At 34.4% G+C, this 16,330-nt stretch overlaps 1 protein-coding gene across 1 annotated transcript; it reads right to left on the bottom strand.

The window, feature by feature from the left end:
• Positions 1-6,256: 6,256 nt before the first annotated feature.
• On the bottom strand, positions 6,257-8,202 carry LOC114185802. The gene is made up of 3 exons (XM_028073722.1): positions 7,447-8,202; positions 6,621-7,367; positions 6,257-6,535 (listed from the first exon to the last, which is right to left on the bottom strand). Exons 1-3 carry the CDS (start codon positions 8,089-8,091, stop codon positions 6,440-6,442), a joined length of 1,488 nt encoding a protein of 495 aa, XP_027929523.1. The 5' UTR covers positions 8,092-8,202; the 3' UTR covers positions 6,257-6,439.
• Between the last annotated feature and the right edge of the window lie 8,128 nt (positions 8,203-16,330).

The raw sequence follows: 16,330 nt of genomic DNA, 5'->3' as shown, positions 1-16,330 counted from the left end.
GTTCGTTTACCGCGCGCTTTTGGCTGTAACTCCAAACGAAGACCCATCTCAACTAGATCTTTACGAGAATTAATATCGTCCTTTGTTTTCCCTTTGATGTTTATCAATGTTCCAATTATACTATCACAAACAATCTTCTCCACATGCATGACATTTATGCAATGCCTAACATCTAATTTGGCCCAGTATGGGAGATCAAAGAATATGGATTTTTTCTTCCAAATGCTTCTGCCAACAACTTTCTTTTGTCTTTTCCTAAAAATGAAATTTACTTGGCACACACGATCATAAACTTGTTCTCTAGTTAAGGGTGGTGGTTGGATTTTTTCCTCCTAGCATCCATTGAAAGCCTTTTTCAATCGACAATATGGGTGATTACGGCTCAAAAATCTTCGATGGCCAATGTAACAAGTTTTCCTCCCATGTTTTAGTTGATGATAACTTGTGTTTTCTTCGCATATTGGACAAGCAAAATGACCTTTCACACTATAACCACTCAAATTTCCATAAGTTGGAAAGTTATTAATAGTGCAAAATAATAAGGCTTGCAAATTAAAATTCATTTTTCCATATGCATCAAAAATCTCAACTCCTTCATCCCATAATAATCTCAGATCTTCTATCAACGGAGTTAGATAAACATCAATATCATTTCCAGGTTGCTTTGGTCCAGATATCATCATAGATATCATGTATTTTCTCTTCATAGCCAACCAATAAGGCAAGTTATAAATGATCAGCAAAACCGGTCACGAACTATGCTTGCTACTTAAATTACCATAAGGATTCATGCCATCAATTGCAAGACCAAGCCTCAGATTTCTTGGATCACTCCCAAACTATGGGTAGATAATATAGATTTTCTTCCATTGGGGTGAATCAGCTGCATGCCGTAACAATCCATCACTTTTTCTTTCATTTGCATGCCACTGAAGGTTTTTAGCATCATCAACATTGGCAAATAAACGCTTAAATCGAGGTATGATTGGAAGATACCATAACACTTTTGTAGGAGGACCCTTCTTCATGTTATCTTCATCATCATCATCATCCTTAACTTTGTATCGCGATACTCCACATTTTGGTCACTTGGTCAATGTTTCAAACTCTTTTTTATAAAGAATACAATCAAATTCTCCTTTTATACTATATTATATATAGTAAAATATTAAACATGATATAAGTTTGATATTCAAACAAGGGCAACCAACAATTTCAATTGTAATAAAGTTTGTTATGACGGCGATAAAAACGATCAAAGAGCAATCAACAACGAAAGCCAATAGTTTCAATCTCAATTTCAAACAAACCAGCCAACAATTTCAATTTCAATTTTAAATACAAACAAGAGCAGGCATACGAACTAACCTCTATCAATGCAACAATGATGGCTTGGTGGAGTAATTGCTACGAAGAAGAGGATGCAACTTCTTCTGACCAAAGAGACTGCGAAGAAGAAATTGGAGGCTCACAGAAGCAACGACAACAGTGGCTCGCAGAGCACCTTTCACTGTGGCAAACGGAGCACCGATGATTGAACTGCGGCGAACCCTAACGGGGCAGCGAGGACGGCGCGAGCACGAGCACGGGGCGAGCACGAGCACGGCATGAGAACGACGAATTGTGGCATGAACAACAGAGCTCCGGTGCGACGAGAACGATAGAGGTTCAATGTGCAGCTTTAACAGTGGTTCGTGGTGGAGGAGGAGATTGAAGGAGGCGAGGGAGGAAGAAGAAAATCAGGGTTCCTGTGGAGGTGAACGGCGAGAAGCATAGAACCTTCAATGGTTCTCAATGGCGGTGGTTCGAAGGTGCGAGACTGGTCCGGTGGTGGTCTCTAGGGCTCAACGGCGTGGTGGTGGTCTGTAGAGCTCGCAGCGAGAACGAAGGTGATTTGGAACAGTGAGGCGCGAGAAGGAAGAAGAGAGAAAAGGGTTTCGCGGGTTTCAGAAACCCACATATTAGATCGGTTTTGAAAATAACCGGTCTAATACACCATGCTGATTTTTTTAAAAAATTTTAAAAAGCAATATTAGATCGGTTCCCTCTCATAATCGATCTAATATTTACGTATTAGATTGGTTCCCCTTACAACCGATCTAATATTGCTCGTTTTATTTACAAAAATGCCACCACACCATATATTAGCTCGATTCCGTCACAACCGATCTAATATGTTGATCTAAAATCACATATCTGCACTAATGATGATACTATAACTCTCATCTTTTGACTCACATACTTTATTCCCTATGGACAATGATACTATGACTCTCATCTTTTGACTCACATACTTTATTTCCTATGGACAATGATACTATGACTATCATCTTTTGACTCACATACTTTATTCCCTAAAGTGGCTTAATATAAGTCATTGATTAATGTATCATTACCTTTTTCCTTTGAAAGAATAAATGACTCATATTAAGCAAGTAAAAAAGTAAAGGATGGAAATAAAAAAATAGGAGTGAAAATATATTTAGATATATTTGAAATATCTTTTCTTCTTCAACTTAAGGAGATTATTATTTCATAATTTTTTATGAACAAAAATTAATAATATATATATATATATATATATATATATATATATATATATATATAAATAAGTACAAAGAATTTTTTGAATAGTGTTATCCAATTACAAAAGTATAACAAACTCAAGTTTAAGAAAATACTATATTTATCGGGTACAACTAAACATAACAAAATTTGATCTATTGGAGACATCATGTTACTTATTAATCATGATGTATTAATCATTATGAAAATGAAAAATTTGATAAAGTATTTTATCATCTATTTTAATGGCTTATTATTTTGAATATCAATATGCGATGGCTTATTATTTTGAATATCAATATGCGAAAGAGTATTTAAATAATAAAAACATTATTCGAGAACATATTAATAAGTAAAGTTTTGAAATTTCAAAGTGTTCATTTAGGATGAATATATATTTTTAAGATTTCTCAAGGTGGACCGACCTGATTTTAGATATGGATCCAGCCCTGAGTTGACACGAGGAGAGAGGAAATTTATGGGATTTCACGCTCACGGTTGTGAGCGTATTCGTAGAAGATATTTGTATTTTGTGAGCATTTGAGTAGAAAGATGAGCATTTGATGGATGACTCCACGCTCACGACCATACAAGGTATTGTGTGAGCATTTAAGTAGAAAGATGAGTATTTGAGAGATGTATTACGGTAACATTTATAAACTTCCTGAGCCTATCATATGCAAGATGTAATAACAAACTTATAGAGCATAATAACCATACTAACAAATAAAATAAATCTTACACGGGTGGGCACGGATGGATTATGTTTAAAATATTATATTCAACAAATAAAATAACAAACCCTACACGTTGGGTTCGATTTAAAATATTATATTCATTTATATTTGAAATATCTTACTTCCTTCGATTAGGAAGATTATTATCTTTTTATGAGACAAGAATTATATATATATATATATATATATATATATATATATATATATATATATATATATATATAATTATATATATATATATAAAATTTTTTATTGTAATATTAAGTATTCTCGTCATGTTAACTTGTGCGTATATTTTAAATGTTTTTAGTGAATATTCTTTTTCAGCTGAAATTAACTGAGAGTTGAAGAGTTCAAGAAAAAAAGGAAAACAAATTAATAGAATGTTTAAAATAAATTATGACTAAAATCAATTTTAATTGCAATTAAAGGATTACGTTAATTTTTCAGCGAGCTATTTAAGAGGTCTATCTATGCATATATTACCAAAACGTACATTTTAATCACAACTTGTAAAAATCACGTCCATGGTTATTAGTAATATTACCTGCTTCCATGAAAATCTTGAACCAATAATTATGAATTAACGACCATCCAGAGACACTATTGTAGCATAAGGAAAGAATGAAGATATTTTAAGCAAATTAATGTATTAAATGTAATGACCTATGTTTCACTTATTATTTTAAACATTGTATTAAGTTTTTAAGCATATATTACCAAAACGTACGTTGTTAATCACAACTTGTAAAAATCAAGTCTTTGGTCTTTCAACTTTGAGTGAGGATTGAAATTAATATCTATTGGAATCCTTAAATTAATTTAATCCTTTAACTATATAAATACATGAATTTAGTCTTTTTTAACCAATTTTTATTAAGTTTATTTGACGTTTCAAACACATTTTATTATAGTATTGTAGTCTGTTTACACCATTTGACATATGTTCGCTTCAATGTTAGCCGAGAAATGTAAGCATATATTACCAAAACGTACATTGTTAATCACAACTTGTAAAAATCACGTCTTTGGTTCTTCAACTTTAAGTAAAAATTGGAATTAGTATATATTGAAATCCTTGAACTAATTCAGTCCTTCAACCATATAAATACATGGATTTAGTCTTTTTTAACCAATTTTTATTAAGTTTATTTGACGTTTCAAACACATTTTATTATAGTATTTTAGTTTGTTTACACCGTTTGACACATGTTCGCTTCAATGTTAGCCGAGAAATGCGTCTGAAACGTCAAATAAACTCAAAAAAAAAAAAAAATTGGTTTAAAGGACTAAATTCATACACTTATAAAGATAAGGAACTAAATTGATTCAAGGTTTCCAAGAGAAACTAATTTCAATTTTTACTCAAAATTGAAAGATCAAAAACATATTTAACCCTTACTTAAATTGCTTTATGTGCACGCTCATTAAAAAAAGTGTAAGACTCGTCGTTGGGCACGAAATACTTTATATCAAGTATTCAAATTTTATAGCCTACCAAAAAGTATTAGATTTTATGAAATGCCAGTCAATAACCTGTTATTGTTGAAAGAAACAATTATATGTTTAACTATTATTTTAAAATTCTCATAAAAAAATAAATGTTAAAATAAATGGTAAAAATAGAGGTTAACTTTTAAATTCTGTTATAAAAGTAATGTATACAAATGGGAGGACTAAAACTCAAGGCTTTTTTTTTTTTTTATCATTGTAGTGTAATTTTATCTCAAAATTTCAAAATTGCAAGCTAAAGCAACTTCACTTATGATAAATCGAAGTAGTGTGAACACGCGATGATTTCTATGAAAGTTGAAGTTGTCACGAATTTACACAACTTTGATTAAGGTTAATAAAAAATTAAAAGTAAAGTCGAGTCATGTTATGACGACTTTAGTTTTGTACCGAAATGAATTAAAGTTGTGTCATGATGTGACGACTTTAGTTTGGCATTGAAATAAACTGAAGTCGTGCTATATAATGACACCTTCAATTCTGAGCTAGAATGAAGTGAAGTATGTCATGTTGTGATGACTTTAGTTAACTTCAATTATGATCAATCTTTGAAATCGTGTTCTACACTATTTTATACTTCTTACTTTTTAGTTAAATTATAATAATTATTTTATTGTGTGACTAAATTCATTGAACGATTCAATGTAATGAAGTAAAAATAAAAATTAAAATATATGTAAAAACGACAGTTTCTTAATTTGATAAATGTGATTAATTGAGAATTTATTTGAAAATGTTAAATGTATTGAAAATGAAATAAATAAAGTGCATTTTAGGATCTTGAATAATTTTATAATTGATTTAAAAGATCCTAGCACTTTGTTTACTTCATTTTTAATAAATTTTCAATACATGATTTAACTAGAATTAAATTAAAGTTAACTGAAGTCGTCATAGCATGACAGACTTTAATCAATTTCAGTTCAAAACTGAAGTCACGACACGATTTCAATTTATTTCGATGAAAATTGAAGTCGTTAGAACATGACACAACTTTATTTTTAATTTCTGATTATCTCAAATCAAAGTCATCTCAACTTATGATGACTCCAACTTTTCATAAAAGTCATTTTGAAGTCGTGTCAACTAGACACGACTTGTCCATTCTCAAAATTTTTTAAAGGATAATGATATTTTGACAACTTTCTCTTACAATATGATATGACATTTTTTAAGTGGGTTTGAAACACTGAGAATGAGAAAATAGAAAAAATGAAAAACCACTTAAAAGATTTCACCTAAGGTTGTAAGAGAAAGTTGTCAAAATTTAGTAGTCAAAAAATCATTTTCTTTTTTTAAAAATCTGCAATAATCTTGTAGCTTTAAAATGAAATTACACAACAATGGTGTGAAAAACTCAAAACTCAATGTAAATTTTGTTAGTCAGACTAATACACTACCTTGCTGCCACACGGAGGAATAATGATAAATGTAAAATGATTTTATCACGTTAGAAATCCCATTAGAAGATGTACATAGCAAGTTGTTTTAAGGAAAATAAAGCCAAAGGTGAGTGGTAGATTCGTGGTAATATTCGTTGATACAACAAACAGAACTAACTAATGTTAACACCAGACAATGTCACCAATGTTAGAAACTAGCCATTACAAGATGGAAATAATTGGTCAAATCTCCAACTCGATGACTTTTGTGAATTGTTGTTGTAAACCTTCAGTCAAAGCAGATGTTGAGGTCAGGGAAGCTTTTAGTATGGCCAATCCCTGCATGTGAATGTACCTATTGTTATCTGATTCAAGTAATAGTGAGTGATGAATAAATAACTCAGCATGAGCGAACGTGTCTTACCTCCTTCACACCAATACTAATTACCCTTTCCTCCAAGTCATAGAGAGGAACTTGCGACCTATTTAGAAAAGAAACAGCAGAAATGGATGACATTGGAGTCACAGCCAAGTCATCAGTCACCACGAACGTTGATGGTCCTTTGGCAAATCCTTTACCACTCCGTGAATCCCCAATACACGACTTTGGATCAAAAATCTCTAATCGAGAACTCATGTCATACCCATAAATACGAGGCCTGGGTGAAGTAGAACAAATAACATGGCGCTCTTTCCCATGAATGAACGTATTGCAATAATAAACAGGCAATGATACCTCGCCAATTGGTAATATCTGATCACTAATGCTGAATAGAGGGGCACATTTTGGATTAGCTAGTTCCTCTTTGATTATCTGTGACCGTAAATATCTATCAGGACTCAGTTCAGAAATGCTCTTGTACAATTTATCTATGCAGCTCAAACAAGAATTTCCTTCCAACATGTGCAACACCCCACCCAAAGGTAAAGTCAGAAAACTTAAAACCAAGTCTGCAAAATCTTCTTCTGCATCAGCAAACACAATCTTTTCATTTGATTTTCTTACCAGTACCCTCACAACTATCTTTCTACCTTCATCAGGTGATTCATCTCCTCTCTCGAACCAGGATTGGTTTATTGGGTTAAAATCATCAACACGTGGTTTCTTCTCAAAGACAAAATCTGTCAAAGGGTTCTTTGATATCAACGACAACTTGAGAAGATCAACAACCTGTACAAAACACAAATAAGGAATCAGAGAGAGAAAGTAGTAAAACTAACAACAATAAACGAATAGCAATATAGCATACCTCTCTCTTGCTGATATCCACAGTTTGTTCCTCAATTGCACCCATGTCTTTGACTCCAAGATTCTGGAGTAGATTCACAATTGTTACAAGAACATTAGGCAACACGGAAAGATCGTCACAAATTATAAAAGTAGCAGTTTCCTTAACAAAGCCCTTTTGTAGAGTAATAACTTCTGGATACACTATTCTGTTCATTAGTTTTCCACAACTGCATCTTTGATTGTTGAAAATGCTTAAAAGGCTTCCATTTGTCTTCCTACTACACCCCAAGTCCTCACACAGGAAATACTTTGTGGGGTGAGTGTCGTCGATGTTGAGTTTCAGGAGCTGGCAATAAGATTCCATAGAGGTCCTTGGATGCAGAAGCATTTCTTTGCATGTCTTTGTCCATAGATGCTCTTCTTCAATATGTGACACACTCTCATACAATGAACTCAGGCTTCCAACTTTCACCGGTGGAATATTTGACTCCTTAGCAACGAGTCTTGCAATGGTACCTAAAGGCAATGCTAAGAAACTGAGTAGAACGTCCACGAAATCCTTTCTTGCCTCGGCAAACAGAACTTTGTTTTCATTTCTGTCCACAAAAACTTTGAGGGGAACTTTGTAAACCTGCTCATTTGATGGAGCTTCTGTTGCAGCCATGGTCGCAATCGCACAACAACGCCTAAGCCAAAGTGCACGTTTTTGTTTCTCTTTCTTGCGTTTTCAGCTTTGCCAATTTGTTTGTTTATTTTCGAAGTGTATATGAAAAGTTCACCATTCAAACGATGCCAATTTAACATTATATAATACTTTCTATAATGTTGAAACGATTTCAAATGTGATCAAGAGACTTCAAACGCACTCAAAATTTTTTAAAAAAGAAAAGAAAAGAAAAAAGAAAAAGAGATGGAGTAGATGAATTTACTAAGTTCTGTCTATTATATAATGTCAGGGAATCACCAAAGAAAGATGAGCTGCCGTGTGAGGAGGACAATTCTATTCTAGTAGTGTTCTTTTAGCAAAGAATAAAAATTTCACCTAAACCCTTCTAATAATCAATTACAAATAATTTAAACTAATATATATCTAGTAATAAAGAAATAGTTATATATATATAAAGAAATATATTTTTTCACACAAAAATGTTATAATATATCTCAACAAAATCTATAACTATAAATTATCATTTTATTAAAGGCTTTTCATCTTAAAATTTGTAATGCAACATTCAATTCACCATCATCAGTATATTATATATTCAATCGCAAATAAAAAAAACACTCGATCACTTCTAAAAATTTGTCTGAAGCTCTAAATTCAAAGACCAATACTTGTCATATTTATCTAATTTACTTGACAATCATATTATCATAATCTCATTTCATTTGCTAACCATCATATTTATCAAATATCTTATAACTTTTTTTCATTTTTCACTTGATGGCAGGTTTTGGACTATTAGTAGACATGAAAAATCTCATCATATAAAATCCACTAACTTAGTACTTAAAGTATATTAATTTCACCAATTCAATATTACTACTTTCATGGTAATAACTAGTTCTCACGTGATACCACAACCAAGTAATCAAATTTTCAATAAATCAATATAACATGAAAATCATATTCAAAACCAGTAGTTATATTTCAGAAAAAAATAATCATAATTCAATAGTTACTCCAACACATTACACATCTATTTATAAACAATGAGTTCATATCATAACATCTCAATTATATTAGTTCAAGACATTTTTAATTTATTAAAACAAGTAGCACTTCAAACAATTCAACCATTCATATTTTTCGTCAATTTCTAAAATCTATGCTAATACTTAAAATCACAACATCATCACCAATTTAGTTCAACTTGTATCTACTAATTTATTCTCCACTCCTATAGCCTAATTCAAATTTCATTATTAACTTCGCTTATCTACATTATCTTGCTCATCAAGAAATTTACTCACGAAGAAAAATAGTTGAGAATGCTCAGAAACTATATATGTTTCTTGCAACAAAACAAACCTAACAAAATATATATATATATATATATATATATATATATATATATATATATATATATATATATATATATATATATATATTCATCTCTTTATCTCTTTTTCTAATAAGATCGTGTATATATCCCACCAAAAGTTACATGAAAAAAAAATTGAAAAAGTACGAGATTATAAAAATTATCTCAATCGAAGTCCTCTGTCATTGAGGTAGATATGCTCTAATATATCTTCTAACTTGTTGGCTCACGAAAGAAGAAAAAAGAAAGAAAGATGATTTAAGTTATGATTCTTCATCCACTTAAAACTCTATTCTCATATACTTAGAAAACAAATCATTATAATTATAGGTCAAAAAATTATTGCGTTTGTTATTTTTAATTATGGAACTTTTTCTTAAAATAATTTGAATAATATCATCTCAATTAAAAAACGAGAGAAAGCAACATGTACTTATTAGAGGTGGCAAAACTGATTGTGTTCGACGGGTCAGCCTGTCAAACTGTGTTAGAAGGGACAGACTGGGTTGAAGATTTTAACCTATCAGTCCTTTCTAACTCGATCCATTTAGTTCGTCAATTTGACAGACCAAAATACAGGTCAACTCGTTTCAACTAGGGATATCAACGGGGCGGGCAGGGTACGAGTAGTAGCTCCCCCGTACCCTACCCGCTGGATAAATATTCGCCCCGTACCCGTACCCATATCTGTCGGGTATCCGTTATGCGGGTACCCGTCTATTTTTTTCATATCCGCGAGTATCCACGGGTACCTGTGGGTATTTACAAAAATATTTAAAAAAACAAATATTTAACCATAATTAGTGTTTAGATCAACAAGCCCATTTTCTCTGATTGATTCTTGAAAAACAAACAAATAAAAAATCACTAATAATTTATATTGTAGTTTATTTTTGAATGAAATATTAAAGAAATTACTAACTTCATCAATGTCCACATCTTGCAACATTGTATAAAGTTTCATATTGTCAAATTTTAATCTAGAAGAGCCTGAAAACATAAGAAGTTCATTAAAAATTTCTAACAATCACTTAATTAAAATATATAAGTAAAAGTGTTAATTTCATTACCTTCCATATTGGTCCACAACCAGCCTTGGAGACACATAATGCCTCCACAATATCTGGAAGTAATATACTCCGATGTGGGATAAGAATCCGACCACCCCTATTGAATGAAGACTCAGAATGTTTTTTTACTAATATATATATATATATATATATATATATATATATATATATATGAAGATACTTTTTTGAATTAAAGTTTAGCAGGTACGGGTATCCACGGGTACAGATACTATAATACCCGTACTCGCCCCGTTAACATGCGGGTATCAAAAATATCCGTACCCGCGGGTAGCAGGTATCCATCTTTAATATCCATTTCTTACCCATTGCAGGTTTTATCCACAGATATTCGCGGGTACGGAGTTTTTTGACATCCCTAGTTTCAACCGTTTTTAAAATAATTAAAAATTAAAATAACAAATAATTAAAATAATTACTTTTTTATACTATATTTTTTAAATACGTAAATATATAATAATATTGTAATTTAAATCATTAACACTTACAATTTAAGTTCTGATTATTAATTATAATATGATAATTTAACATTTAAATGTAATACCTATTTTAATTATTTTAATTTATCTGATTAAAAATATTAAATAATTAATTAAAATTTTAAATAATATTTTATATGATTAACTATGTTTCTAATATTTATTTATATGTGTATATAAATAAATTTAAAAGAAAATTAAAAATTGAAAAATGCTTAAAAAAATTAAAAAAACAAAGGTCAGTCCGACTCAGTTGCGTTAACCCGTTATCTAGGTGACATGTTAGAGCATTTCTTTTGGCACTCCTTTTTTCTTCCTGCAGCCCCTAACTTTCATAATCCCCTTTTACCCCACTGTATTAAAAATCCTAATTGATTTTTGTTTTCCATATTCTCCCTTCCACCGCCAGCACCCATCCCTTTTCTTCTCCAGTTTTCTCTTCATAAAAGAAATTGTGGCCTCCACTTTTCTCTGCACCGCTGTGCTCTCCAATTTTCTCTTCATTAGAAAAACATGCTTGTGTATTTTGTCAGGTTTTATAGAGGGGGTTTTACTGGGGAGAAACAACACCAATGAGACCTGAGCCTAACCACATAAGATACTGACACCACTCTCAACCCAAAACCTTAAGGCAATGGGTTTATGGGTCTTTATTTTTATATAGTGCTCTACTTTCTCATTTCTGGTCAATGTGGGACTTAGACTCACACTTGGATTCCTAACAATCTCCCCCTCAAGGGTGAGTCCCTTCAACCACATTGGTACACTCCCCCTCCAGCGGAAGCATTCCCAACCACGAGTACTCCTTTTCTGTCCTTTTCTGTACCGCCGTTATTCTTAACAGGACACGCTTACCTGGAACCCTTACTGTCAGGAAGACTTTCGATACTAGGACGGACTATATTGCACTCATCTGAGCCGTTTTTAACCATCGGCTCTGATACCACTTGTCAGGTTTATAAGGAAGGGGTATCACTGGGGAGACACAACACCAATGAGACCTAAGCCCAATCACATAAGGCATTGACACCACTCTCAACCCAAAACCTTAAGGCGATGGGTTTATGGGCCTTGATCCTTATATGGTGCTTTGATACCAATTGTTAGGAACAAGGCAATAAAGGAAAGAATAAAGGAGAGAAAAAAGACACAGAGGATTTAACGTGGTTCGGCATACAATGTGTATGCCTACGTTCACGACTACACTAGGAAGTATTTGTATTTCTGGTGTGTATCTTAAAGCTTTACATAGAGTCTCTTATATAGTAAAATAGATAACCACATCTCACTATTCTAAGCGATGTGGGACTAAATCAAGCACCATAATACTAACAATTCTCCCACTTGGGGTTTGATTTACATTACCACCTAGTGTAGTGCCTTCATCATCAATTTTCTCGAAGGCCAGTTGAGGCAATGCAAAGCCTCAACTTAGTTGTTGTGACAGTCTTGGTCAACATATCAGCTGGATTCTCTGCACCTGGAATCTTCAACAAAATCAAATCTCCATCATTTATCAAGTTTCTAATAAAATGATACTTCAATTCAATGTGTTTGCATCTGGAGTGAAGAATTGGATTTTTAGCAAGACAAAAGGCACTTTGACTGTCACTGAACAATGAAGGTTCATCTTGCCCTTTTCCTAATTCTTTTAGAAGATTCTTCAACCATATCATCTCTTTTGCTGCTTCCGAGATAGCTATATATTCAGCTTCAGTGGTTGAAAGGGAGACTCTTCCTTGAAGTTTGGATTTCCAACTGATAGCTGTGCCACCCAACGTAAAAATATAACCTGTTGTGCTCTTTCTACCATCCAAATCACCTCCCAAATCTGCATCAGAAAACCCCTGTAAAGTGAGATTACTTCTTTTAAAGGACAAATGCATCTTTGAAGTGCCCTTCAAATATCTCAATATCCACTTCACGCCTTCCCAATGCTCCTTTCCGGGATTGGATAGAAACCTGCTCACAACTCCCACTGCATGTGCTATATCAGGTCTGGTGCAAACCATAACATACATCAAGCTCCCTACTGCAGATGCATATGGCACTTTAGACATGTGATTTTCTTCTTCCTCTGTCTGAGAAGATTGCCTTTTTGAGAACTTTAAGTGAGTTCCCAAAGGTTTATTCCTAGTTTTAGCATTTCCAACATTGAACCTGCTAAGCAATTTTTCTATATATTTTTCCTGAGATAAATTTAGAATACCTTTAGATCTATCCCTGGAAATTCTCATACCAAGAATTTGCTTGGCTAGACCAAGATCCTTCATTTCAAAATTTTCTGACAATTGTTTCTTCAACCTGTCAATTTCTGCCATATTAGCACCAGCAATCAACATGTCATCAACATACAAGGCAAGAATGATATAACTATCAACATATTTCTTCATGTAACAACAGTGATCTTCTTCACATCTGTGAAATCCTAAGTTTCTCATAAACTCATTAAACTTAAGGTTTTGGGTTGAGAGTGGTGTCAATGCCTTATGTGGTTGGGCTCAGGTCTCATTGGTGTTGTGTCTCCCCAGTGATACCCCTTCCTTATAATCCTAACAAGTGGTATCAGAGCCGATGGTTAAAAACGGCTCAGATGAGTGCAGTATGGTCCTAGTATCGAAAGTCTTCCTGGCAAGGATCCCAGGTAAGGGTTCTAGGTAAGCGTGTCCCGTTAAGAATAACGGCGGTACAGAAAAGGACAGAAAATGAGTACTCGTGGTTGGGAATGCTTCCGCTGGAGGGGGAGTGTACCAATGTGGTTGAAGGGACTCACCCTTGAGGGTAAGATTGTTAGGAATCCAAGTGAGTCTAAGTCCCACATTGACCAGAAATGAGAAAGTAGAGCACCATATAAGGATCAAGGCCCATAAACCCATCGCCTTAAGGTTTTGGGTTGAGAGTGGTGTCAATGTCTTATGTGGTTAGGCTCAGATCTCATTGGTGTGTTGTATCTCCCTAGTGATACCCCTTCCTTATAAACCTAACATATTTATACCAGAAATTTTTACGTACGGAGAACAATGCAGGGCAGTTCTGTTGCTTCCATACAAAAAGTATGAATTATTATTGTCACAAACTGTCACCTTAATCAAAAATTCCCCAATCTTACAACTACACTACGACTTCAAATTCGGAACCCTCTTTCAATCTATCTATCAAACCCTCATTCTCGATTTCGTAATTCATGACTTCCAAGCCGAATTCATTAATCTTGTGTTTGGATTGAGCATTTCAACAATGCTTAGATATTGAAATGCTTTGTATTTGAATTGCTTGTAATTAAATTTCATTCATTTTTTAAATAACTTGTTTGAATAAGGAAATTAAAATACCTTACATTTCAATTTCTTGTTTGTAAAAAAAATTTGAATTTATTGTGAGATAAAATTTAATTTTAACAATATTTATTGTACGCTTAATTATGTTTTGAGTTCATGATAAATTTGGAAACATGCTCGATAACCCAGATGGGTCGGGCATACCCAACTACGCAACCGAATTGGTTAGACCCGATGACCCACCCGAGCTGGACCGATTGGGAAGCCCAGACAGGCTGGGTGGCCCGATGATCTAGAGGCCTGACAGCCCATACTGCACGATTGTGCCGTCAAGTTCGTCAATATGGCCCGATCCAACCTGTCTAGGTCATTGGCCTAATGCTCCAAACGGGTCCGACGATCCGAATGGGCCTGACGATCAAGACGGGCCCGACAACCTGGATGGGCCAAAGACCTGGATAGGCTTGACAATCTGGACAGGGCCAAATACCCGGACGGGTCCAAATACTCAGATGGGTTCGACGACCCGGACGGGCCCGTACACCCAGACGAGCCCGAAGACCCGAATGGGTCCAACGACTAGGATGGGCCCGAGAACCCGAACGGGCCTGATGACTCGGATGGGCCCGACGACTCGAACAGGCTCGACGACCTAAACGGGCCCGAGAATCCAACGGGCATGACAACTCGTACGGGCCGTTACAAATCGTCGGGCCCGTCCGGATAGTCTGGCCCATACGAGTCATCAGGCCAGTATGGATCGTCGGGACCGTCCGTGTCATCGGGCCCGTCCGAGTCATCGTTCCTGTCCGGGTCGTCTGGCCCGTTGGGTCGTCGGGCCTATCTGGGTCGTCGTGCCCGTCCAGGTTGTTGGGCCCATCTGGGTCGTCCGGGTTGTCGGGCATGTTCGCATCGTCCCGCACTTTCGGGTCGTCGGACACGTCTGGGTCGTCGGGCCCAATGATTTGGAAGGGCCCATCTGAGTCGTCAAGCTCATTTGGGTCGTCGGGCCCGTCCAGGTCGTCGGGCTCGTCCAGGTTGTCTGGCCATCTAGATCTTCAGGCCCGTCCAGGTCATTGGGCCCGTTTGGATCGTTGGGCCCGTTTGGGTCATCAAACCTATCTGGGTCATCGGGCTCGTTTGGGTCGTCGGGCTGGTCCGGTTCGTCGGGCCCGTCCGGATCGTTGGGCACGTTCGGGTCGTTTTGCCCGTCCGAATTGTCGGGCACGTCCGAGTCGTCGTGCCCGTCCAGATCGTCTAGAATATGAGGTTGAATGAGAAAAATTTCAAATTCCACCTATTTTGAGGGTATTTAAATTTTTACTAATTTAACTAATTGAAATCTTTAAAAAAAAATGCTTGAATGTACACTCTAAGGGACATTTTTATTGTGACATTCTATTTGTAAAAACTATGATAATAATAAAAAGAGATTTTATAATGTACTTTTTCGTTCAAAAGAGTTCAAAAACACCAATGATTGAAGCATATACAGTGAAGTCTCCTTTAAAGAATAACACAAAAATACCGCATTTAGATCAAAACAAATTATCATTACAAGATCATAATTTTGTAAAATGTCATGGACATTGAAAATAGTATATAACTTACAAATCTTAATAATATGATGAAAATATCTCATGAGTGGACGATATAGACAAAGGATAAACTAAATATAAAAACATGTATAGCAGACATTTCCATCACTATAACTTCGTACATTAGATACATCTTATATGATTTAAAGAGTCATGTTAACTCCAAAGGATAAAGATGTTGGAAATGTGTTAACATGGTTATTAGTTATTTTTCATAACAACAATGTAATTTATTATCATTAAAAAAGAGGACCAATAGCAATAGCACTCTATTGCATAATTTTAAAGGTTAAAAACGGTCCGCTAATGATATTGTTGTTTAGACATAAACTCCAAACTTGACTTATGTGATAGGACAAAATTAGTCTGTCATGTATTCAACGTGAACATGTTCAATGTTGAAATCTTGAAAAAC

Source organism: Vigna unguiculata, chromosome 5 (genome assembly GCF_004118075.2).
Source record: "Vigna unguiculata cultivar IT97K-499-35 chromosome 5, ASM411807v1, whole genome shotgun sequence".
In the NCBI taxonomy this organism is placed as follows: Eukaryota; Viridiplantae; Streptophyta; class Magnoliopsida; order Fabales; family Fabaceae; genus Vigna; species Vigna unguiculata.
This window is presented reverse-complemented; position numbering and strand designations above follow the sequence as displayed.

Excerpts from the sequence above, each read along its gene's own strand:
- LOC114185802 (XM_028073722.1), bottom strand. The coding sequence starts at position 8,091 with ATGGCTGCAACAGAAGCTCCATCAAATGAGCAGGTTTACAAAGTTCCC. Across the intron at positions 7,368-7,446 it reads TGGATATCAGCAAGAGAGAG|GTTGTTGATCTTCTCAAGTT; the intron begins GTATGCTATATT and ends TGTTTTGTACAG. Across the intron at positions 6,536-6,620 it reads TTAGTATTGGTGTGAAGGAG|GGATTGGCCATACTAAAAGC; the intron begins GTAAGACACGTT and ends ATTCACATGCAG.